At 49.3% G+C, this 24,483-nt stretch overlaps 1 protein-coding gene across 1 annotated transcript in view; it reads left to right on the top strand.

Annotated features, from left to right (window-relative positions):
• Window positions 1–24,483, top strand: part of IGSF21 (immunoglobin superfamily member 21) — a 237,216-nt gene that overhangs the window by 198,792 nt on the left and 13,941 nt on the right. The window contains exons 5-6 of the mRNA XM_081871132.1: window positions 11,523–11,638; window positions 16,391–16,862. Of these exons, the coding sequence (XP_081727258.1) occupies window positions 11,523–11,638; window positions 16,391–16,862 (588 nt within the window). The remainder of the gene's footprint in view (window positions 1–11,522; window positions 11,639–16,390; window positions 16,863–24,483) is intronic.

The raw sequence follows: 24,483 nt of genomic DNA, 5'->3' as shown, positions 1-24,483 counted from the left end.
GTGTCCCATTGTACCAGAAGGGTTTAGTCATGCCGGCCACAAGACCCGGAAAGATGTCTGTGGACAAACGCCAGCTCCCTCGGCCTGAAAGCGAGAAGAGCGCCACAACCCCAGAGTCGCCTTTGACTGGACTTTACCTTCCCGGAGACCTTTACCTTTTTACCTGCCGAATAATAATAAGAACAAAAACAACAACAACAGCAACAATTTTATTTTTTAAAATGTGTTTATTTATTTATTAACAGTGGTACCTCGGGTTACATACGCTTCAGGTTACAGACTCCGCTAACCCAGAAATAGTACCTCGGGTTAAGAACTTTGCTTCAGGATGAGAACAGAAATCGTGTTCTGGCGGCACAGCAGCAGCAGAAGGCCCCATTAGCTAAAGTGGTGCTTCAGGTTAAGAACAGTTTCAGGTTAAGAACGGACCTCCAGAGAGAATTATGTCCTTAACCCGAGGTACCACTGTATTTGCTTGCTTGCTTGCTTGCTGCTCATCTGACTGGATTGCCCCAGCCGCTCTTGGCGGCTTCAAACAAATTAAGCTCATCAAGCACAGTAAAACATCAAACATTAAAAACTTCCCTGTACAGGGCTGCCTTCAGATGTCTTCCGAAAGTCAGATGGTTGCTTATTTCCTTGACATCTGTACCTGGAGATGCTACTGGGGATCGAACCTGGCTCCTTCTACATGCAAAGCAGATGCTCTACCAACTAAGCTATGGCCCTTCCCAGGCAACCCAAGCTGAGATTGCTTTTATTTCCCTTCCCAGGGACTGTACAGAATATTTACATTTGGTTAAAGGAGTAGGGGGCTAATGCTTTCTTCAGTCTGATTTGAAGGGTTTGGGTTGAGAGGTCAGTGTGGCGGCGCCACGCCTGGCTTCCGAAACGAGCCCTGGAATGTTTAACGCCTGCTCATAACATTTGTAGCTGTGCAAGTTAGGAGACATTAAGAGCAATCAAATCTTATGCTTCAGGGAATAAAATCATCACCCACTGTGGATTTTCCACCTTCCCCTCCGCAGGCAACATTAAATGCTGCATTAAATGTTTATTTTTCCTTCCTATGCTGCATCTTCCCCCTTGTAAATGCTGCAGAGGGCTTGTTGTTGTTTAGTCGTTTAGTCGTGTCCGACTCTTCATGACCCCATGGACCAGAGCACGCCAGGCCCTCCTGTCTTCCACTGCCTCCCGCAGTTTGGTCAAACTCATGCTGGTAGCTTTGAGAACACTGTCCAACCATCTCGTCCTCTGTCGTCCCCTTCTCCTTGTACCCTCCATCTTTCCCAACATCAGGGCCTTTTCCAGGGAGTCTTCTCTTCTCATGAGGTGGCCAAAGTCTTGGAGCCTCAGTTTCAGGATCTGTCCTTCCAGTGAGCACTCAGGGCTGATTTCCTTCAGAATGGAGAGGTTTGATCTTCTTGCAGTCCATGGGACAAGAGTCTCAAGAGTCTCCTCCAGCACCATAATTCAAAAGCATCAATTCTTCGGCGATCAGCCTTCTTTATGGTCCAGCTCTCACTTCCATACATCACTACTGGGAAAACCATAGCTTTTACTATAAGGACCTTTGTTGGCAAGGTGATGTCTCTGCTTTTTAAGGCAGAGGGCTTGGCTGTGTCTTAATGGAGGTGCTCTCCTTGAATCTACCGGTGTTCGCTGGTGATGGATGGAGCTGGTTTGGCGGTAGGGATGGAGCCCGACAGCAGGTGGCGCCAGAGGCAATGACAGGCAGATGCAATGAAGCCAAGCTTCATCCCCACCGTCTTCTTCCTCCCAACTGATCTCTAGGGCAACACTGAGACGAAGACCATATTCACACCATCCCTTTAAAGCACTGTGGTGTCACTTTTAAGCAGTCATAGATTTCCCCCAGACAATTCTGGGAACTGTGGGATGTTTAGGGTGCTGAGATTTGTCAAGAGCCTCCCCTCCCTCCCAGAACTAAAATTACCAGAGCTCCCTGTGAAGAGGGATTGTCTGTGTGGTGTAGTGGTTCGAGTGTCAGACTGGAACCTAGGAGACCAGGGTTCAAATCCCCACTTGGCCATGCAGCTCACTGAGTGATCTTGGGCCAGTCACTCTCTCTCTATCTCTCTCTCTGCCTAACCTACCTCACAGGGTTGTTGTGGGGATTAAATGAAAGGAAAGGGAGAGCTATGTAATAGAGCTCCTTGGGGGCGGGTAAGGTAAAGGTAAAGGGACCCCTGACCATTAGGTCCAGTTGTGACCGACTCTGGGGTTGCGGCGCTCATGTCGCTTTATTGGCTGAGGGAGCTGGTGTACACCTTCCGGGTCATGTGGCCAGCATGACTAAGCCGCTTCTGGCAAACCAGAGCAGCACACGGAAACGCCATTTACCTTCCCGCCAGAGCGGTACCTATTTATCTACTTGCACTTTGACGTGCTTTCGAACTGCTAGGTTAGCAGGAGCATGGACCGAGCAATGGGAGCTCACCCCGTCGTGGGGATTCGAAGCGCTGACCTTCTGATCAGCAAGTCCTAGGCTCTGTTGTTTAACCCACAGCACCACCCGCGTCCCTTGGGGGGGGGGAGTGGACTATAAATGAAACAAACAAACAAACCTATCTGGGAATCGTAACTATGTAGACGAGTGGGGATTCGAACCCTGGTCTCTCCCAGTTCCTCATTTGACACTCTAACCCAGGGGTAGGCAGCCTAAGGCCCAAGGGCCACAAGCGGCCCACGGGGGTCATTTAATCGACCCCTGAACCAAGCTGCCCGCTTGGCGAGTTCCCACGTGCTGCTCTAAACTGGTGCAGCATGGCGCAGGGACTCGCTTCTGCGGTGCCGGAAATTGCATCTGCACATGCTCAGACGCTGAAAATCGCATCTGCGCTGATGCAGGAAATCATGTCTGCGCAGACGTGGACACCGGAAATCGTGGCCATGCACGCAATCCAGTTCACAGAGGGATCTCTGCTGGAGTGAACTGGCCCAGGCAAGGTAAACCTTGCTGACCCCTGCTCTAACCACTAGACCCTGCTGACTTTCTACACACTTTCTGCACAAGCTGCAGCTCCCAGAATTCTTTGGGGTAAGTCATGGCTCTTTAAAGTGGTACCGTAGTGCTTTAAATGGATGGTGCAGTTGTGGTCTAAGGAGGAGGAAACAGGCAGGCAGCTCACCCCCCCCCCCCCGCTTTCCCCAGACTGGTTGTAAGTAAGAAGGCAGGCAGGTGGGGGCATTGCCCCATTTTCCCTAATGCACTGCCCCTCCCCTGGGTCTCCATGCAAGTAACAGAGCTACATTCTCCCTTTTTTGGGTGGTGGTGGTGAGGTCTGCTGTGCATATGTAAGGGAAGATGAAAGCATGTGAATGGGATTTCTGGGGCATATCTAGGGAGTTTCACTCTTTGCCAAGATGGGATACAAAATCTGCATGACAGCTGAGAAAAAGCTGTGCAGGGAGAGTATGTGGGAATATATATGATGAGGACCCTCACTGCTGTGTGAACTTGACTTAGCAATTTGATTGACAGGAGTGTGGTTCGGCCGCCAGCTTCCCCAAAAAGCGGGTGGTCTGCCCCTCTGTGATTTTGAAAAGAATCATATCTCTGTTATCAATTCATCCTAGTTTTAATGAAGACTTGAAACTGAAAAAGCTGCTTTAGAGCTGGGTGGGTGTGTTTGTGTGTCATTTTGGGGGTGACATCCTGGGTGCTAGCCAGTCAGTGCACAACAGCTTCAGTTGCAGGTTTTCTGGAGCCGAGTATACAGCCCCACGCTAAATCAGAGTTGGAAAAAGGCACATGTGAATTGAGGGCAGTCCCAGACAAGCCTTACTGCTCTCAAGGTGTTGCAGCCATCTTCACTGAATGTCATCTGTCTTCATTCCAAAACATCAGCTGAGATAGGAAGACGTCTGCTTGGCAGCTACTCTGACCCCAAACCTCCTCTTCTCCACCATTGTTCTTGTTTAGTCGTTTAGTCATGTCTGACTCTTCATGACCCTATGGACCAGAGCACACGCCAGGCACCCCCTGTCTTCCACTGCCTCCCACAGTTTGGTCGAACTCATGCTGGTAGCTTCAAGAACACTATCCAACCATCTCATCCTCTGTCATCCCTTTCTCCTTGTGCCCTCAATTTTCCCCAACATCAGGGTCTTTTCCAGGGAGTCTTTTCTTCTCATGAGGTGGCCAAAGTACTGGAGTCTCAGCTTCAGGATCTGTCCTTCCAGTGAGCACTCAGGGCTGATTTCCTTAAGAATGGATGGGTTTGATCTTCTTGCAGTCCATGGGACTCTCAAGAGTCTCCTCCAGCACCATAATTCAAAAGCATCAGTTCTTCGGCGATCAGCCTTCATTACCACCTCTCCAATTTACCTTGGGACAGGAGCCTATTCCAGAGTGGGTCCGTGGAAATCTAGCCTCCGCAATTAAAGGCCAGGTGTTGCTGAAAACTTCGATGGCGGCGTTCATTGACACAGGGAACCACGGGGAATACAGTCTCCTCATGCTTCCCGATATCAGCGGCTGCTCCTGAGAGCATCCATCACAGTTTCTCCTGTAGATCTGTCCTTTGAAATCTTGCAGGGGAGATGTTAAATTGGAATTGGCATTTGTGGTTGGACGGGAGGGAAGAGAGAAAGAAAGAAAGAAAGAAAGGTAATGCTCCATTTGATAGACAACACTGACTTTTCTTGTCTGCTGACTTTCTCCTCTGTCTGCCCTGATTGGTGCTGGGGAGGGGGGAATCTGGCAGTGACATAATTAGATTCTGACATCTCCTAGGTCAGGTGGGATGGTTTACACCTCCCCTGTTGGTTGGTTCTAAATTTAGCAGTCTTCGGCATTAGGTAAAGTTTCCTTCCTCCAGACGGCACCTTTAATTGGTCATGATGTGTGACTTCATGGTCCAGGGAGCGCGAGTGTGCTCAAGGGATGATTTAGGGGAGCGGCGAAGGTTACTGGCATCGCATCAGGAGTGGATAGCGCCATCGGGCATTCATTGGGGAGGCTGCAGTGTCCAGACAGAAGGACTCATGCAATAATTGTCTTGGCTAACATGACACATCGTCTGTCCCTTATGGATGGTGTCAGTGGCTGATGATGAGCTAAACAGGATGTCACTTTGCTCATTAGAAACTGCCTGGAATACAGGAAGATCCTAAAAGAGAGAGGCTCGCAGGGGAGCAATAGCTTCAGGACCTACCTAGGATCCTCGTACCTACGTGACTGCCTCTCACAGTATGCCCCACGGAGGACCTTAAGGTCATAAATAGAAACACCCTAGAGGTCCTGGACCCTAAGGAAGTCAGATTAGCCTCAACCAGAGCCAGGGCCTTTTCAACACTAGCTCCGGCCTGGTGGAACGCACTGCCTCATGAGCCCAGGGCCCTGCAGGATCTGATTTCTTTCCGCAGGGCCTGTAAAACAGATTAGGCTTGGAGCCAATTTGATTCCCTCCCCCCTTTCTTTTTTCTTTCTCCTTCTGTGATGGAACTCCTATCTGGGGACTTCTCTGGCTTTTTTTCTGGCCCACGTAGGACCAGTCTGGATAGTTGGCCTCGGTGAAGACTTGACATTTTCATCCCCCAAAAAAGTTTTTGATTTGACTTCCTGCTGAAAGGAGGCTGCATTTTAATGTTGTACAGTGGTACCTCGGATTAAGTACTTAATTCATTCCAGAAGCCTGTTCTTAACCTGAAACTGTTCTTAACCTGAAGCACCACTTTAGCCAGTGGGGCCTCCTCCTGCTGCTATGCCACCGGAGCACGATTTCTTTTCTTATCCTAAAGCAAAGTTCTTAACGTGAAGCACTATTTCTGGGTTAGCAGCGTCTGTAACCTGAAGCGTATGTAACCCGAGGTACCACTGTATTTTAATCTTGTTTTTAAGTTGTATTTTTTCAATCAATTGTTTTTATACCTGGTGTTAGCTGCCCTGTGCCCGGTCTTGGCTGGGGAGGGCAGGGTATAAATAATAATAATAATGATGATGATGATGAAGAAGAAGAAGAAGAAGAAGAAGAAGAAGAAGAAGAAGAAGAAGAAGAAGAAGAAGAACTCAATAGCATAAGAAGAACCTGCAGGGTTCAGGCCAATGGCCCATCTAGTCCAGCATCTGTTCTCACAGTGCCAACTATGGGAAGTCCAAGCACACCAGAACTCTCCCCTCCTGGAGTTTCCAGCTTCTGGTATTCAGAAGCATTGCTGTCTCAGACTTTGGAGGCAGAACATAGCCATCATGGTTAGTAGCCACTGATAGCCCTCTCCTGCATGAATTTATCTAATCCTCTTTGAAAGCCCTCCAGGTTGGTGCCCCTAGGTAGATGATGTGTGAGTCTCAACCTATCTGCTCTTTCTGAAGCAAGACTGCAGAAAATGCATCCCAGAGATGACAGGAGCACAAATCTTCCGAGCCATGCATCTGTTGCGTTCCATGTAGCTGTCGCCCCCTCCTGTTATTTAAACCCCCAGCCGGCTTTTTCTCTGTTGGCATCTATTTTTTCCCCCTCCTCCACCTTACCATAACTCTCTCTTCCTCTATTTATCCATCTCTCATCTCTAACTCTTTCTTCCCCCCTTCCCCCAACCCTCTCCTGCAAAATGAGTTCTGGGATAATTTCTCTTCCCCGTCCCTCCCAGTCTATCTTTCTCGCATTGTGACACAGATATACAGCCTGGCATTTGGGGACTTGCTTCTCGCTTATGCTGGGGGAGGAGGAGAGTATATATATATAAAACTGCGGGGGCCTTCGGAAGAAAGAGATACGATGTGACCAAACATGGCTATTTGGGAATCCCTCTTGAGTAGTTGGTTAAAACTCTATGTTAGGGGTGAGGAAACTTCTTCAGCCTGAAGGCAGCCTTCCAGGGCACCAAATGGGTGTGAATTTCACACTGGTGCAGCGGACTAGTTTTGATACACTCTCACAAACCCTCTCCATCCTATATCCAAGCAAATAATATATATATACACACACACATTTTTTATTGGGTTTTTTAACATATCATTTCCAACAATCATATAACATAACTTCTTATCTTACACAATGTTTTAGACTTCCGTCAACACCTCTGATGATTTTCAGTTCTTTATCACTTATTCTGCATTTCTTAATTTCTCTGTTACTCTTAATTATCATTAACTAATAATTCTCCTCATAGTCTTTCTTGCAATATTTCAGATAGTCCTCCTTCAGATAGTCCTCTATAAAATCAAAATAAGAACAATAACCCAATAGCACACACACAGGGGGGGGGGAGAGAGAGAGAGAGCGCCACATTTTAAAAGGGCATAGGATGTCAAACAGATCAACCTATGGCCTGGTTAAAAAAGAACATTTTTGCCTGGAGCCAAAGGTGTATAATGAAGGCGCCAGGCGAACTTCCCTGGGGAGAGCATTCCACAGATGGGGAGCCACTGCAGAGAAGCCCCCGTTCTCGTGTTACCACCCTCTGGACCTCTCGAGGAGGAGGCACACGATGGAGGGCCTCAGAAGATGATCTGAGGGTCTGGGTGGGTTCATATGGAAAGAGGCGATCCTTGAGGTATTGTGGTCCTGAGCCATTTAAGGCTTTATAGGTCAAAACCAGCACTTTGATTTTTTTAATATATATATAATATTTATTCCGATTTTAAAAGCTACAAAAAAGAACAATAACAAAGAAAAATAACAAAGAAATAAAAAATACACACAAACAATTAAAAAAGAACAAATCAGACCTTTACATGGCTTTCTTTCCTTTGCTTATTTCCTTGACCTCCTCACACCTCCCTTTTTTGTATTCTAGTTCAATTAAGTGTTTCAGCAAATCCTTTCCAGCTTTGTTTTTATCCTAATAAATTATCTTAATATATTGTAATTCTCGTCTTTAACCAATTAATAAATCAATTTTAACCTAATCCTTTATATCATTTCCGCTAAAACCACATTACTTCATTCCAACAACCTTCTAGCATTCCTTAATTTTACAATGTTTCTGTAAATAAACTTTGAATTTTTTCCAATCTTCTTCCACCAACTCTTCACCTTGGTCTCGGATTCTGCCAGTCATTTCCGCCAGTTCCATATAGTCCATCACTTTCATCTGCCATTCTTCCCGGGTGGGTAAATCTTGTGTCTTCCAATACTTCACGATGAGTATTCTTGCTGCTGTTGTTGCATACATAAAAAATGTTCTGTCCTTCTTTGGCACCAATTGGCCGACCATGCCCAGGAGAAAGGCCTCTGGTTTCTTCTGAAAGGTATATTTAAATACCTTTTTCATTTCATTATAGATCATCTCCCAGAAAGTCTTAATCCTTGGGCACGTCCACCAAAGGTGAAAGAATGTACCTTCGGTCTCTTTACATTTCCAACATTTTTTATCGGGCAAATGATAGATTTTTGCAAGCTTGACTGGTGTCATGTACCAAAACCAGCACTTTGAATTGGGCTCGGAAACTCACTGGTAGCCAGTGCAGTCGGACCAGGATCAGTGAATGAGCAACCTGGCCGCTGAATTCTGCCATGAGCAACCTGGCCGCTGAATTCTGCACTAGCTGAAGTTTCCGAATCATTTTCAGAGGTGGCCCTATGTATAGCGCATTGCAGTAATCTAACCTTGAGGTTACCGGAGCATAGGCAACAGTAGTTAGGCCATCCCTGTTCAGATAGGGGTGTAGCTGGGCCACTAGCCAAAGCTGATGGAAGACATTCTGGGCCACTGAGGCCACCTGAGGTTGCAGGTTCAGTCCCCGTATGGGACAGCTTCATATTCCTGTACTGCAGGGGTGTGCTGGTCCCGAGGGTCAACCGTGTGGCAAGGTCTGAGTCCAGTCCGAGATCGAGGGTGCAGTATGGAGGCTGTCCGTCAAAGGTGAAGCGGGGTCCAAGGCAGGGAGATGGGTGAGGTCAAGAACTCTGGCAGAAGAGCAGGACAGGGTGCAGGCAGGAACAGGCTACCAACCATGTTGCTCCCACAACCTGAGACTGGGGCTGTCTAGCTTTTATCTGCCCCGAGGCATAGGGTGGCCCCGGTCCTCAGGTGACTCACCTCTCCTGGCCTATGGGTGAGCACTCCTCCTGCAGGGACTTAGTTCCCTCCGCCTCTCTGCCCTGAGCCTCTGCAGCTCAGGAGAGGTTGGAGGGTTACCAGACCCAGAGGCAACCTGCTCTTTCCCTGACGGGGCTGAGAGTGGAGCACCTGCAGGCAATGGGTCCTCCGTCACCTCAAGGGCCAGAGCAGACTCAGCTGGTGCCTGCACCTGAGGATCCAGCACAGGTGAGGACCCTTCAGGCTCAGGCTCAGGCCCCTGCCCAGCTCAGCTGGTTCTGGAGGTAGGAACTCCTGTGCAGGCTGGGATCCCTCAGATTCAGCTTCTGAGTCTGAATCCCAGGCCATCACAAGGGGGTGGGATGAGATGATCCTCCAGGACCCTTCCAACTCTATGATTCTATGTAGATGTGAAAATATTCAGTGAAATGTAGGGTCGAGCCTTTAAATGCTCCTAGAAATAATCCCATGAAAACACCCTATACTCCTGGGGATCCTACGTTTTCCGACTCAACAAGTGGAGCACAAGAGGTGAGGCGCAGTCTCTAAAACGACATAAACCAGAAGCACTTTTGTGCCCACGTTGACAAGGGTGGTCGCTTGAGCGTTGTCGTTAGAGCTGGGAAGACTTTATAAAGTGTTTTCAAATACATTTGCTGTACAGATCCCCCCGGGGAGATGTCTGTAGAGAGATGGCCAAGTGGAACGAAGTGTGTGCCTGTTCTCTCTCCAAGGTTGTTCGATATTTTTGAGGCGGAAGCAGGCGGAAGCACATGGCCCAAAGCCCTCTGCTCCAAGCCAAAGGCTCCGATTTGCCGGGCAACGCTGTGTTGCAGCCCAGGAAATCCCGCCGGAGCGCCGGAGCGCGGGATGGAATTCACGGACTGTCGCCTGGCATAAATCAACCACTCGCTCTCTCAATTTCGGCGTAACGGCTGCAGCGGTGTTTGCCAGCTGGGGCTCCCAACCTGCCGAGCTGACCTGCTTTCCGTCATCGGGGGCTGGGATTTCTTTGCAACTGGCTGGCAAAACTTACAAACATCAGGACAGAATAAGAGCCTGCTGTCCAACACCCTCTTCTCACAGTGGCCAACAAGATGCCTGGGAGAAACCAGAGAAATTGGATTTGAGCACAAGAGCCGTTCTCCCTTCTTGTGGTTTCCAACAAAGGGTGTTCAGAAGTAGTGCGGCCTCCAGCCATAGAGGCAGAGCCATCGTGGCTAGTGGCCATTGCTAGCCCTCTCCTCCTCCGTGATTTTATCTCCTCCACTTTTATATCCAGAGGGATGCGGGTGGCACTGTGGTCTAAACCACAGAGCCTAGGACTTGCTGATCAGAAGGTCGGCGGTTCGAATCCCCGCAATGGGGTGAGCTCCCTTTGCTCGGTCCTTGCTCCTGCCAACCTAGCAGTTCGAAAGCACGTCAAAGTGCAAGTAGATAAATAGGTACCGCTCCGGCAGGAAGGTAAATGGTGGTTCTCCAGAAGCGGCTTAGTCATGCTGGCCACATGACCCGGAGGCTGTATGCCAGCTCCCTCGGCCAATAAAGCGAGATGAGGGCTGCAACCCCAGAGTCAGTCACGACTGGACCTAATGGTCAGGAGTCCCTTTACCTTTTATATCCATCTAGGTTGGTGGCCACCCCTGATTCCTGCAGAAGTGAATTCCATAGGTTAACTATGCTCTTTGCGAAGAACTGCTTCCTTTAGTCCAGGGGTCAGCAAACCTTTTCAGCAGGGGGCCGGTCCACTGTCCCTCAGACCTTGTGGTGGGCCAGACTATATTTTGGAAAAAAATATATGAAAGAATTCCTATGGCCCACAAATAACCCAGAGACGCATTGTAAATAAAAGCACACATTCTACTCGTGTAAAAACACGCTGATTCCCAGACCGTCCGCTGGCTGGATTTAGAAGGCAAACGGGCCAGATCTGGCCCCTGGGCCTTAGTTTGCCTACCCATGAGCTAGATGAAGCAATGCTCTGACTCTGTATAAGGCAGCTCACTTTGCTCCTATTTAATAATAATAATATAATAATAGAAAATTATTTTTTATATCCCACCCATCTGGTTGTGTTTCCCCAGCCACTTTGGGCAGCTTCCAACAGAACACTAAAATACAATAACTAATTAAACTTTAAAAGCTTTCCTAAACAGGGCTGCTTTCAGATGTCTTCTAAAAGTCTAGTAGTTATTTTTCTCTTTGACATCTGGTGGGAGGGCGTTCCACAGAGTGGGCGCCACTACTGAGAAGGCCCTCTGCCTGGTTCCCTGAAACTTGGCTTCTCGCAGCGAGGGAACCACCAGAAGGCCCTCGGCGCTGGACCTCAGTGTCCGGCAGAATGATGGAGGTGGAGACGCTCCTTCAGGTATACTGGACTGAGGCCGTTTGCCTACCCGTGCTTTAGTCTTTCCTGAATCTTCCAAGGTGTGGGTGGCTGGGTCTTTTCGGTGGGGTATGATACCAAGGAACAATTGAACTAACTATCAGCTATCTTCCTCTCGCTCCAACAGCTCCTCCCATGTCTATCTCGGTCATTGCTGCAGACACGCCAGCTCCCTTCAGCCGCTACCAGGCTCAGAACTTCACTCTGGTCTGCATTGTCTCCGGCGGGAAGCCTGCCCCAATGGTGAGTTTTGGCAAGGGCAGTGAATCGGGGAGAGGGCAGAGCATTCAAGGAGGTTGGTCCACATGACCCCTGGGTTCCTTTGCAATTCTACAATTCTCTGATTCTACCATTTTATTGGGACGCGGGTGCTGCTGTGGGTTAAACCACGGAGCCTAGGACTTGCTGATCAGAAGGTTGGCAGTTCGAATCCCCACAACGGGGTGAGCTCCCATTGCTCGGTCCCTGCTCCTGCCAACCTAGCAGTTTGAAAGCATGTCAAAGTGCAAGTAGATAAATAGGTACTGCTCCGGCGGGAAGGTAAATAGCGTTTCCATGCGCTGCTCTGGTGTGCCAGAAGCATCTTACTCATGCTGGCCACATGACCCGGAAGCTGTACGCCGGCTCCCTTGGCCAATAAAGCAAGATGAGCGCCGCACGCCCAGAGTCATCCATGACTGGACCTAATGGTCAGGGGTCCCTTTATCTTTACCTAAGGAAAAGTAAGATATTCCGGGATCAAATCAGAAACCAGGAAAGCTTCTGCAAATCCGGGGCTGTCCATGGAAAATAGGGACACTTGGAGGGTCTGAGAGAATCACCTGGTCCCTATAAGCTGCCCTGGTCAATAGCTCTTGGAGCCTGTTGACGTTTCCGATCCCACCTTGGCTGATCCTTTTTTTTAAGCCTAGATGATCCCCTCAGCCCGCCGTGCTGGAATATAGATGAACAGGGAGAAGGGAGTTGCAGAGGCTGCCGCAACCAGGCTAATGGAAGCGGTTTGTCGCCTAAATGGTTGCCTTCCAACTTACAATTCTATGATTCTATGAACTTGCATGCCTTCTGTGGGCCATAGGATCAGCTTCATATCAGTTTCATGCTGAAGTTGTGGACCAGGTTTGTAGAATTGTCCTCTAGTCCAACCCCCTGCAATGCAGCAATCGCAGCTGAGGCCCAAGCTAAAAGGGAGCCCATTTGGAGGGATTTGAGCATTGGCCAAGTTGGGTTAAGCCAGCCACAGATTGCTGAGGGTCAAGTTGGCTGGTCCAAAGCTATCAGGGCTTTTGTCAGACGGGAAGGAGCGGCAGGCACTGGGTGGGAACACCCCATGAAGAGGCCAAGATCCCCCTGATCGCCGGCTGTGTCTCCCCAGGAGAAGGTTGGAGCCCGACAATACCTGGCTCTCCTTCCTGCGAGAAGCAGTACCCAACAGGATCAGTGGGTCCACTGAACAACTGCTCAGTGGAGGCTTCGATCCTGTGGGTGCAGGCTGCTCCTTTCCAAGTGGTTTCTATGTGGGCAGGGGCGCCAGCTGCTGGGGGCCAAGCCCGTGGCTCCAGGATGTGGGATGTGAAACACAAGAGCAGTCAAGTACAACATTCCTAGAGTGAACATGGTTACACATGGGGAGGAATGTTTATCCAGCCAGCAGGTAAACTTCCTGTTTCCTTCTGGGCTGGGACAGACTTCCTCTGCATGTGACTAGAGATGGGTGTGGCCTCACCTGTGCAGGTAACGACAAAAGCACAGGGCAGGGCAGCCATCTCTCTCTCTTTGACTACATGCATTGAAGAAGCAACATCTGCTTAGCCAAAGATGCTCTCTTGGCTTCCAGCCAAGTGAGGACAAAGGGACTGTCTCCTTATGAGATAGTTTCCAGGTGTATGTTACTTTTTTATGCTACCATATTTTTTCACTCTATAAGATGCACCTGACCATAAGACACACCTAGTTTTAGAGGAGGAGAACAAGAAAAAAAATGTTCTCTCCCTCTCTGCTCAGCGCCTCTCCAGCAAAGCGGGAGGAGAAACGGAAGGGGCTCTGTTTCTCCTCCCACTTCGCTGAAGGGGCGCTGCACAGAGAGGGAAAGCTGTGCAGCGGCTCTCCAGTGAAGCAAAGCCAGGAGAGCAAGAGGGATTGATCCCTCTTGCTCTCCTGGCTTCTGGGATAGCTGCACAGCCTGCATTCGCTCCATAAGACGCACACACATTTCCCCTTACTTTTTAGGCGGGGGAAAGTGTGTCTTATAGAGTGAAAAATACGGTAAGTCTGCCTTCTGGGATCCGATTGTGAACAGAATGTGAGTAAACTCTTTCTATACTTTTATAGAATACTGTGTCTTATATTTTATGAGGGAATAAGGGGGAAATACCAGAACAGTTATTATAGAGGCTTTAGCGAGCCTGAGCAAACGCATCCGCTGCAAGTTTAAAAAGGGGAATGTTACTCTGCTCAATTGTGAAGTTGTTCACACAAGTTGGAAAGGCTATAATCAGACAATATATCCTCTCCTGCATCCCTGAACATTCCCACACAGGAAAAAGTGGAGAAGGAGCTGCCAGCCATTGCAGCCATGTGACCACCGTGCTAGGCTTTGCCCCCAGCTCTTCTCGATGTCCTGATTTCACACCTGCAAAATTGACACCCCCCCCCATTGCCCTTGCAAGCTGGCACTCTGTGTGGAGGAAAGTTGCTCATGAATCAGTCCCCTGCAGGATCGATGCCTCTGCACAACTGCTATGTATAAAAGACATCGACCATGTGGCTGTAGGGTGCCCATTCCCTGCAGAGAAGCCACTTGAATTGCCCTCCCTTGCTGTTGGTCGGAGGCAAGAGGACAGACCCCCCCCCTTTCTTGGAGGAGCTCTCTTTTAGGAACCCCTCCCTAGAGAGAACAAACTGGCTCCCTCCTTGCTGCCCTTCCTTTGGCAGATGGAGACTGTTCTATTCCCACAGGCTCCTGGGAACTGACTGCTTTTTTAAAGGAAAGGGCTTTCAAATAGAGCCGTGCTGCTTTTATCATCTGCAGTCTAATATATTTGTGGGAGGTTTTTTATCCCTTTTAATTCCATTGGAGTTTAATTGCTTTTTTACTGTTGTATGCTTTTAGCTTTTTGCATTTTATGTGCGTTGTTTTAAATTGTGCAAGCTGCCTTGTGTCCCAGTTTGGGAAAACAATGGAATATAAATAAATACAGTTCTGTTCGTCATCATCATCATCCCCCCAGCAATGTCAAGCTAGATGGAACGAACAACTCAGTGGCAGGGCACGTGTCAGCCTAGATAGCTCAGCTCATTAGAGAGCGGTGCTGATAATGCCAAGGTTGCAGGTTCAATCCCTGTATTAGACAGTGGCATATTCCTGCATTGCAGGGGGTTGGACTAGATGATCCTTCCAATTCTATGACTCTATGTCTGGCATGTTGAAGGCCCCTGGTTTGGTCCCTGACACCTTCTGGCAAGCATCCCCAAAGAAGCTACTTTTAGTCCAGTGGTGTGATTCAGTATGAGGCAGTTTCCTGGGTTCAGGAGTGAAACTCTGCTTCCCATTTCCTATCTGTAAAATGTGGATGGGGGAAGCAAAGGTGGCCAACCTTTTCAGGCTGTTGTGAAGCAGAATGAGATCTGTCCAGTGCATCAGTTTGCATGCTGTTAAACGGAGTTTGGAAAATGATATCTTCCTCTGCGGTCCCTCTGGAGATGTCTTGAATTTGTCGGCTGCTTTTTTTATTTTCCTCCCAGACTCATCCCTCCCCTCTCTCTACCTCATCTCTCCCCTTGTGGATTCTCTTTTATGCAAACACACACAAGAGATTTAAAGTGAGGAGGCGGTGGGAGAAGTGGGGGGGGGAGGAAGAGAGTTGAGGATCTAAGGACCCCGAGACTTATTTCTGCTTATTCGTTCCGAGGTTTGAAGCGTCTGAATTTTTTAAAAGGGAGAGAGAGGTGAGAGGAAGCCTTTTTCAAAAAACGTATACTTAAAAATAAAATGCAAACCACACACTTATCTGCAAACATTCCTGCGGCCGTTTCATTACCACCATGACATCCGGAGCTTGAAAGGAGCTTTTGATAAAGGAATACAATCTTCTCTTCAGAGAGAGACATTCAGAAATATTTTTAACAGGCGTTGCGTCTGCAGAGAAACCGTCCTCCGAGCTACACAAACACACTCTCGCATGCACCTCTGCAGACTGGTACCCTCTTTGCATGCATACCTGTGTGATCATATAGCCACAGTTCGGGGTAAACTAATGTGGATGCCACCCTACAGATGTTGTGGGTCTCTACCATCAGCATCAGCACCATCCAGGACAGCTCAGGGATGGCAGGGGTCCAGAAACATCTGGTACCTAAATGCATTCTGGGAGGTGGCCACACGATCCTGCTGGGACAAGGTGCTCCAGGGCCTAGGAGCCACTAAGGTGAAGGTCCTCTCTGGGGCCTCAAATAAAACTCAAATGTTCACTGTCCTCTCCTGTGACTTAAGGAGGTTGGCAGAAGCAGATAGGGGAATGGAAATCTGATATCCGCTTCCTTGTCCCATGTCTGGAACAGAAATTGATGCATCAGATGTGATTGGTATTAGCTGTTGTTGCTTTCCACCTACAAATGAGACGTAATTGATTATGCTCCTCCCTCCCTCCCAGTTTCTATTGTGTTTCACGGTGTGGAATAACGTAATGACAGCACAATATACACTAGTTATTTAATTTCGCCACAGTGAGGTGAATAGGGAAGGCCCTGGTGGAAAGTCAATGGCAGCAGAATGGAAACAGGGCTGCAGGGCCGTGAGAGAGAAATGTGAGTGGGGAGGGGTCTCCTAACAAAGTCTCAGCTTCCGTAACAAACTACAACTCCCAGGATTCTTTGAGGGAAGCCATGGCTGTTCCAAAGTGGTATCGGAGCACTTTAATGGTGTGGTGTGAATGTGGCCTATATTTCTGCTCTTGATAAGGAATTGACTGCAGTCTCTTCCCAAATTTCTCTCTCCAGGTGTACTTCAAGAGAGACGGGGAGCTGATCGAGGTGGTGCCCCTCACAGAAGCCCCCATTAATGCCGCCGGGTTGCAAGACGGCGGGGCCTCCCGGAACCTCTTCCACCGAGACATGGACGACACCAAGATGCAGAAGTCTCTCTCCCTCCTGGATGTGGAGGACCGGGGTGGGAGGCCCTACACAGAGGACCCCTTGAAAGGCCTCACCCCCAACCAGGGACTTTTGTTCAGCCCAGCTACGGAGATCATCCCAGAGACTGTGGTGAGCCGGGAGTTTCCGCGGTGGATCCAGAATGTGGAGCCCATCTACTACTTCCACCACACCCACATCCCCATCAGCGATGGCACCGTGGAGGTGCGGGCCATGCTCATGTGGACGCTTAACCCCCAGATAGACAATGATGCACTCTTCAGTTGTGAGGTCAAGCACCCTGCCCTCTCTATGCCCATGCAATCCGAAGTGACGCTAGGTAAGATGGATGGCCACCATGGTTGGTGGGAGAAAGTGGGGTGGCCACATGGGAGTGGGTCAAACCATCTGGAAGTGAACCTGGAATGGGCACTCGGGAGTGGAACGGTCCACCTGGAGGTGTATGTGAGATGCACACTTGGGAGTCAATTGAAACATCTGGAGATGAATGTGGGATAGGCATTTTGGAGTGGATTGACCCATCTAGAGGTGATTACGGCAGAGCTCCATCATTTCTGCTCTGCGCTGGTACATTGAGGACTAGGTCTAATGGGCTCCAGTTGCAGGAAGGTAGACTTTGATTGGACCTATGGAGAAACATATCTGTTGCTACAGTGGTTTGAAAATGGCATCAATTGCCTAGGCTAGGGAAGCGGGGCCTTTGCTGGACGTTTTCAAGCAGAGGTTGAACAGGTATTTGTTGGGGATGAGCAAACTCTGGATTCCTTGCAGTTGTGTGGATATAATGATGTACATCCACACAAGGGCTATTACATGGAAGAGGGAATGAGCTTGTTTTCTCCTACTCTGGAGGGCAGAACCTGAACTAATGGCTTCAAGTTACAAGAAAGGAGATTCTGACTAAACAGCAGGAAAAAAATTCTGACGGTAAGAGCTGTTCAACAGTTGAACAGTCTCCCTTGGGTGGTGATGGACTCTCCTTTAGCTGAGATTGCTGCATGGCAAGAGGTTGAACTAGATGACCCTCAGGATCCCTTCTGACAGGACCAGTGGTCAGCGGTGATGGGAGTTGTAGTCCCAAAACATCTGGAGAGCCGAGTTTGCCTATGCCTGTGTTGCAGTATTCTAACCTAGAGGTTACCAGAGCATAGGCAACAGAAGTTGGCTATCCTTGCCTGTTGGGCCACCAGCTGAAGCTGATGGAAGGCACTCTGCACCACTGAGGCCACTTGAGCTTCAAGTTACAGCAATGGCTCCAGAAGGACCAAGCTACATACCTGCCTCTTCAGATGGAATATAACCTTATGGATGACTTTGAAAAGGCATTAGACCGTTTTTTGGAGCGTTAGGCTATCAACGGCTACCAGTAATGATGGATGTATATTACTTCCAGGATCAGAGGCAGTCTACCTTTTAATTTACCGTATTTTTCGCTCTATAAGACGCACCAGACCACAAGATGCACTTAGTTTTTGGAGAAGGAAAACCAGGAAAAAAATATTCTGAATCTCAGAAGCAAGAGGGATCGCTGCACAGTGAAAGCAGCAATCCCTCTTGCTGTTCTGGCTTCTGTGATAGCTGTGCAGCCTGCATTCGCTCCATAAGATGCACACACATTTCCCCTTACTTTTCAGGAGGGAAAAAGTGAGTCTTATCGAGCAAAAAATACGGTAAGTTACAGGGGATCGCAAGAGGAGAAAGCTGCTATTGGACTCAGGCCCTGTGTATAGACTTCCCTTTGGGGAATCTGGGTGCCCTGGTCATCCTAGGTGAACAGTATGCCAGTTTAGGGGTGCCATTGGCCTGATCTAACAGCTTCTCCTTATGTTCTTATAACATCCCTTAATGCATTCTAAGAAGTATAGGAAATTTTATTAAGCGCCAGCACACATCCCCACTGTGAAATTCCACATGAATTCCCCCTCCCACCTCGCACACAGGCCAAAATGATTGGCCCAACACTCATTGAGATTTGAGCGTATTTCCGAGGGAAGCAAATTGGTGTGGCACCAGGAAGACGCTCTCTCTCAAAAAAGGGGTCCTTCCAAGCGTACAGTCCTGGAACTCTTCCTTTTAAATTAATGAAATTGCCTGCCTTCCTCCACCACCCTGTAGCTCCACCTGCTTGTACTTTCCTTAGGTCTAATGGGCTCTTCAGACCATTATCAGCCATCTGAGATTGCCTCATCCAGCTGAGATCTCTTGTCAGGCATAAATGATGGCTCCCTCCTCCCTTCTGTCCTACACATTTCGTTCCTCCGTTCTCTCTTTCCTTCTCATTAAAAAAAGAAGCCAGTTATCTAGAGTGTGAGCACAGACCTTCACTCTCCTTTGTTCTTGCCCATCATTAGTGAGCAAGATTTGAGCTAACGAGCCTTGGTGGACTGCAAGCCGTGCTGAAGGAACGCCGGGGGGAATTTTCTGCTTCCTCCGTTTCATCCAGTGGCTTAGCTGTGCTAGGAAGGTGTGTAATTCACCTTTCAACCTGGTGGCTCCCAGGGTGGTGATTAGCTGTGACTCCTGCATCACAGGGGGTTGGGCTAGATGAACTTTTGAGGTCCCTCCCAACCCTACAATTCCATGAGATGACGAGTCGCCCAGAAGTAGAATAACCCACAGAAATTACACACATCTCCATCTTCAAACTAAACCACCACTCGCCTTTACTGCCCCTACAACTTTGCCATCTATGGGGCGAGATGGACCACAGCTCTGACTGCATATAAGGCAGTTTAATTTGCCCCTATTTAAGCCATCCTGGGAGGACCTCTGCCTGAAATTCTGAGAGAGCTGCTGACAGTGTAGCTAATTCAGAGCTAGAGGGACCCGTGGTCTTACACAGCACAAGGAAACTTCAATACAATCATATGAGTATGGCTCTCCTAGCTGACGACCTGAGATCAGATAGGAGGGCATGTCTTGCCCATATATCTACATACGTCCCTTCAAAATGTGCTCCAGGCTGAGAAACTGTATCGCACTTGGAACTCCTGGTTGTTGAAGGAGTTCAGAGAAGGAGCACGGATGAAAGTCAGATAAGGTTCTGGCTGCCATTCCTTCATCGTGAAGAATCTCACATCCACTTCTGAGAAAAGCATTGATATCATAGCTGAAAGGGAACCCTGCCAGTGTCATAATGCCGTTATACAAATCTATGGTGTGGCCACATTTGGAATACGGTTCCGGGTGCCTGACTTCAAGAGGGATGTTGTTGAGTTGGAAAAGGCTCAGAAAAGGGCAACCAAATGAATCAAGGCGGTGGGTGGGTGGGGGGTGACTCGCCTACGAAGAAAGATTGCAGCATTTCGGACTTTTTATCTTAGGGAAATGGTGAGTGAGAGGAAGTACATGAAATGATGAACGGCCTGAAGAAAGTGGATCGAGGGAAATTCTTCTCACTCTCTCAAAACACAAGAACAGTGAAGCTGAATGTTGGAAGATTCAGGGCAGAAAAAAGATAGACCTTCGTGGGGTGCACAGTGGAATGCAATGTAGCACCAAGGGGGATATCCACACAAGGCATAAAGTCCACTTGCAGAATGGGACATTCACCCCTCTCCTCCCACACGCCCCCCAAACCTGTTTCTAGGGGTTCCTCCATCCCTCCAGAGCAGATTTTGCATTGCACAAGCAAACCTCGTTCCTTGTATGCCACAACTTAGTTGAATCTTGCCCCTTCTGAAAGTGGTGGCTCGCTTGCCATGGAAAACCCATCTCCCTTGCCAATTTTTGAGGCATAGCATGTGGGTCAGTTTTAGCCTGTGGACCAGCTTTCTTCCAGACCCATTATTTCCCTGCTGGATCAGTAGGACAGAAACATTTCATGAGATGGCATCCCATCCCATCCCATACGTTACAGCAACTGGCCTCTGGTTGGTCAATGTGAGAACAGGATGTTGACAAGCCGGAACGTGTGCAGAAGAGGGCAGCCAAGATGATCCAGGGGTATAGAAGCCAAGCCTTATGAGGAATGGATGAAGGAGGTGGGTATGTTTAGCCTGAAAAAGAGGGGATTGAGAGGAGATATGAGAGCTATCTTCACATATCTCAAGAGCTGTTACATGGAAGATGGAGCAAGCTTGTTTTCTCCTGCTCTGGAGGGCAGGACTCGAACCAACAGCTTCAAGTTACAAGGAAGGAGATTATGACTAAAAATCAGCAAGAACTTTCTGACAATAAGAGCTGTTTGATAGGGGAACGGATTCCCTCAGGAGGTGGTGGAGTCTCCTTCCTTGGAAGTTTTTAAGCAGAGGTTGGATGGTCATCTGTCATGGATGCTTTAACTGAGATTCCTGCATTGCAGGGGTTTGGACTAGATGATCCTTGTGGTCCCTTCCAACTCTGCAATTCTATGCTTTTATGCCTCTATGCAGGGACGCGGGTGTCACTGTAGGTTAAACCACAGAGCCTAGGGCTTGCTGATCAGAAGGTCAGCAGTTCGAATCCCCGCGATGGGGGGGGGGGCTCCCGTTGCTCAGTCCCTGCTCCTGCCAACCTAGCAGTTCAAAAGCACGTCAAAGTGCAAGTAGATAAATAGGTACCTCTCTGGTGGGCATTTCCGTGCGCTGCTCTGGTTCGCCAGAAGCGGCTTAGTCATGCTGGCCATATGATCTGGAAGGTGTACGCTGGCTCCCTCGGCCAGTAAAGCAAGATGAGCACCGCAACCCCAGAGTCAGCCACGACTGGACCTAATGGTCAGGGGTCCCTTTACCTTTATGCCTCTATGAGTAGATGGGTCAGTGCCCTGATCCATCAGGGCTCTTCTTACTTTCTTACGTTCTGCTTAGCATCCATTGTTGATCAGTCAGTCTTAGGGGGCGTGGTCCACAGACCATAGCAGGAGAAACCCAACATCAAAAGAGAGAGGGTGGACTCTTAATCCTTTAAGAGAAGTCATTAACCCTTCCCCGTTTTACTTGATCCAGCTCCACTTGCTGTCCCCTCCCCTCCCCTCTCAGGCTAGAGGAGGAAGATTAGCCGATGTTCTTTAAGGAGCTAATCCTGGGAAGAGTGTCCTGATCAAACATTCCATTGAGCCTTGCCTTTGCGAGAGCTCCTCTCCTCCTGTCAAACCCGACATTTACATATTAAAGACAAAATACCTTTTATGTTAATCCCCAGTGGAGAAGCTGCCTTTGGCTGAGAGAGACATAAATCTTACACTTCCAGGATAATGGGACTCGGGCAAGGAGATCCTGTGCTCAGTGCAGAGGCATTTGAAGGATGCTCCTCCCTCCACCCCCATCTTAAGAGTCGGTGTCTGTGACAAGAGTAGAGCAAGGGGATTGTCGAGCTGCAGGAAAGTGGTTGGTGGCGGATGTACCGTATTTTTCGCACCATAGGATGCACCGGACAATAGGACGCACCTTGTTTTAGAGGGGGGAGAACAAGGGAAAAAAATTCTCCCCCTCTCTGCCCAGCGCCCCTTCAGCGAAGCGGCAGGAGGCGCTGCGCAGAGAGGGGGAGAATTTTCCCCCTCTTGTTTTCCTGCTCTAAAACAAGGTGCCGTTCAGGCGGCTACCTTGGAAGCCTGGAGAGCGAGAGGGGTCGGTGTGCACCGACCCCTCTCGCTCTCCAGGCTTCAGCTTCAGGGGAAGCCCACCACCAGCCCCAAAGAGCAGGTCAGGGAGCAGCGGAAAGGCGCAGCAGAGAGGCTGCTGCCATAGTCGCACGTCACCTCTCCAGCCGGGAGAGGGTCATGGGGGGCTTCTTTTGCCCTGCGCGCGCTCTCCCGGCTGGAGAGGTGACGCGCGGCTATAAAGGCTCCTTCCATAGCCGCGCGTCACCTCTCCAGCTGGGAGAGGGTCGCGGGGCTATGGCGTCTTCGCTCCATAGGACGCACACACATTTCCCCTTCATTTTTGAAGGGGGAAAAGTGCGTCCTATAGAGCGAAAAATACGGTAAGCGGAATGTAGGAAGCTGCAAAATTCCTGGTCAGGACCTTGGTCAGCTGTCTTGGCATTGTCTACACCAGGGGTCAGCAAACTTTTTCAGCAGGGGGTTGGTCCACAGTCCCTCAGACCTTGTGGGGGGCTGGACTATATTTTGAAGGGGGGGAAACCTGAATGAATTCCTGTGCCCCACAAATAACCCAGAGATGCATTTTAAATAAAAGCACACATTCTACTCATGTAAAAACACCAGGCAGTCCCCACAAATAACCCAGAGATGTATTTTAAATAAAAGGACATGTTCTACTCATGTAAAAACACGCTGATTCCCAGACCATCCGTGAGCTGGATTTAGAAGGCAATTGGGCCACATCCAGCCCCCAGGCCTTAGTCTGCCCACCCATAGTCTACACCATGCCATGGGTTGACAAACTAAGGCCTGTGGGCCGGATCAGGCCCAATTGCCTTCTAGATCCGGCCCACAGACGGTCCAGGAATCCAGGCAATGGGCATAGCGCACGCGCAATGGTTTTTGAGACTCAGCCAGCTTGGGGGTTAAAAGTGAGGCAGGCAGCTGCTCGAGACAAGCCCCTTCATCGTCTGTTGTGCTTGCACAGCAATGTTTTCTTCCGGGGTCCGGGGTGGGGAAGAGGGAAAAGGAGCCACAGTTTGGATTTCCACCATGGAGCTGTAGTTCTGTGCTCTGCTGGGGAGGCTGCTTGTTAGCTACACGGTGCAAGCCATGGAAAGGTAAATAGCTGCCACCTCGTCTTCCCTCATGCAGGGAAAAGAAAGTTTTTGCTTGAGCAGCGCTGGCCTGACTTAGCGGGGCCAGTGGCTTTTTCCTTTACCCACACATGCGCACACGCTCTCCAGGGCTGACAGGAATGGTGTGCTTACCTCAGCCCCCCATCCATCCACCCCGCCTTATGAGAGAAATAATAACTGTCAATGCGTAAAACACAAAGGAAGCAGCGTGGGTGTATGAGGGAACACTCCCCCCCCCCAAAAAAACCACATTTGGGCAACATTGAGGTTGGTCCCAATAAGGGTTTTTGCCCAAAATGTGGGACATAATCATGGCAACATATAGTCTGGCCCCCCACAAGGTCTGAGGGACAGTGGACCGGCCCCCTGCTGAAAAGGTTTGCTGACCCCTGGTGTACACTGAACTGGGGAGGGGGGCAGGGGCGCTGTGGTCTCAACCACTGAGTCTCTTGGGCTTGCTGATCGTAAGGTTGGCAGTTCAAGTCCACTCAATAGGGTGAGTTCCCGTTACTGTCCCTGCTCCTGCCAACCTAGCAGTTTGAAAGCACGGCAGTGCAAGTAGATAAATAGGTACGGCTGCGATGGGAAGGTAAACGCTCTGGCTTCCATCACGGCATCCCATGCACCCGAAGCGGTTTGGTCCTGCTGGCCACATGACCTGGAAAGCTATCTGTGGACAAGTGCCAGCTCGCTAGGCCTGAAAGGGGAGATGAGCGCTGCAACCTCATAGACAAATATGATTGGATGTAACCGCCCAGGGGTCCTGGTCCTTTACCTTTACCTTACACTGAACTGCCACAAGGATCCATCCTTTCGTGCTGGAAAGGATATACAGAGGCTCTGGCCCACTGCCAATGTCCCTGACTATCCAGCACTGCCCTGTCAGCCTGGGGCAATGCTAACCAGCAAGGAAGGCAGACAGGCTTTGTGGCATTGGTAAATAATAGAGGAAGGAGTGAATAATTGACAGGGAAATGGTTTGATCTCCAGTGGGCAGCCTCTGCATGCTTGAAGGCATTTGGGGTACTGGACTGCAGAGACGCTACTATTTTTAACATCTTGTGGGGGAAAGATCTGTGGTAATTCTCTCTCCACCCCCATTTGTATTAAAAATGGGGGGATCCAGAAGAAGCACAACACAACTATTGCAACAGTTCCCCAATAGATACCCCAAAGGGAGGCCTGCAAGCATGCCCTGATTGAGATTTCCAGAAACTGGTGTTCAGAGGCATACTGCCTCCAACAGTGGGGGTAGAAGATAGTGATCATGGCTAGTAGCC

This window comes from Podarcis erhardii (assembly GCF_964252035.2).
Source record: "Podarcis erhardii genome assembly, chromosome: 7".
Classification (NCBI taxonomy): Eukaryota; Metazoa; Chordata; class Lepidosauria; order Squamata; family Lacertidae; genus Podarcis; species Podarcis erhardii.
The sequence above is the reverse complement of the archived record's forward strand: the minus strand, read 5'-3'. Positions and strand labels throughout refer to the sequence as shown.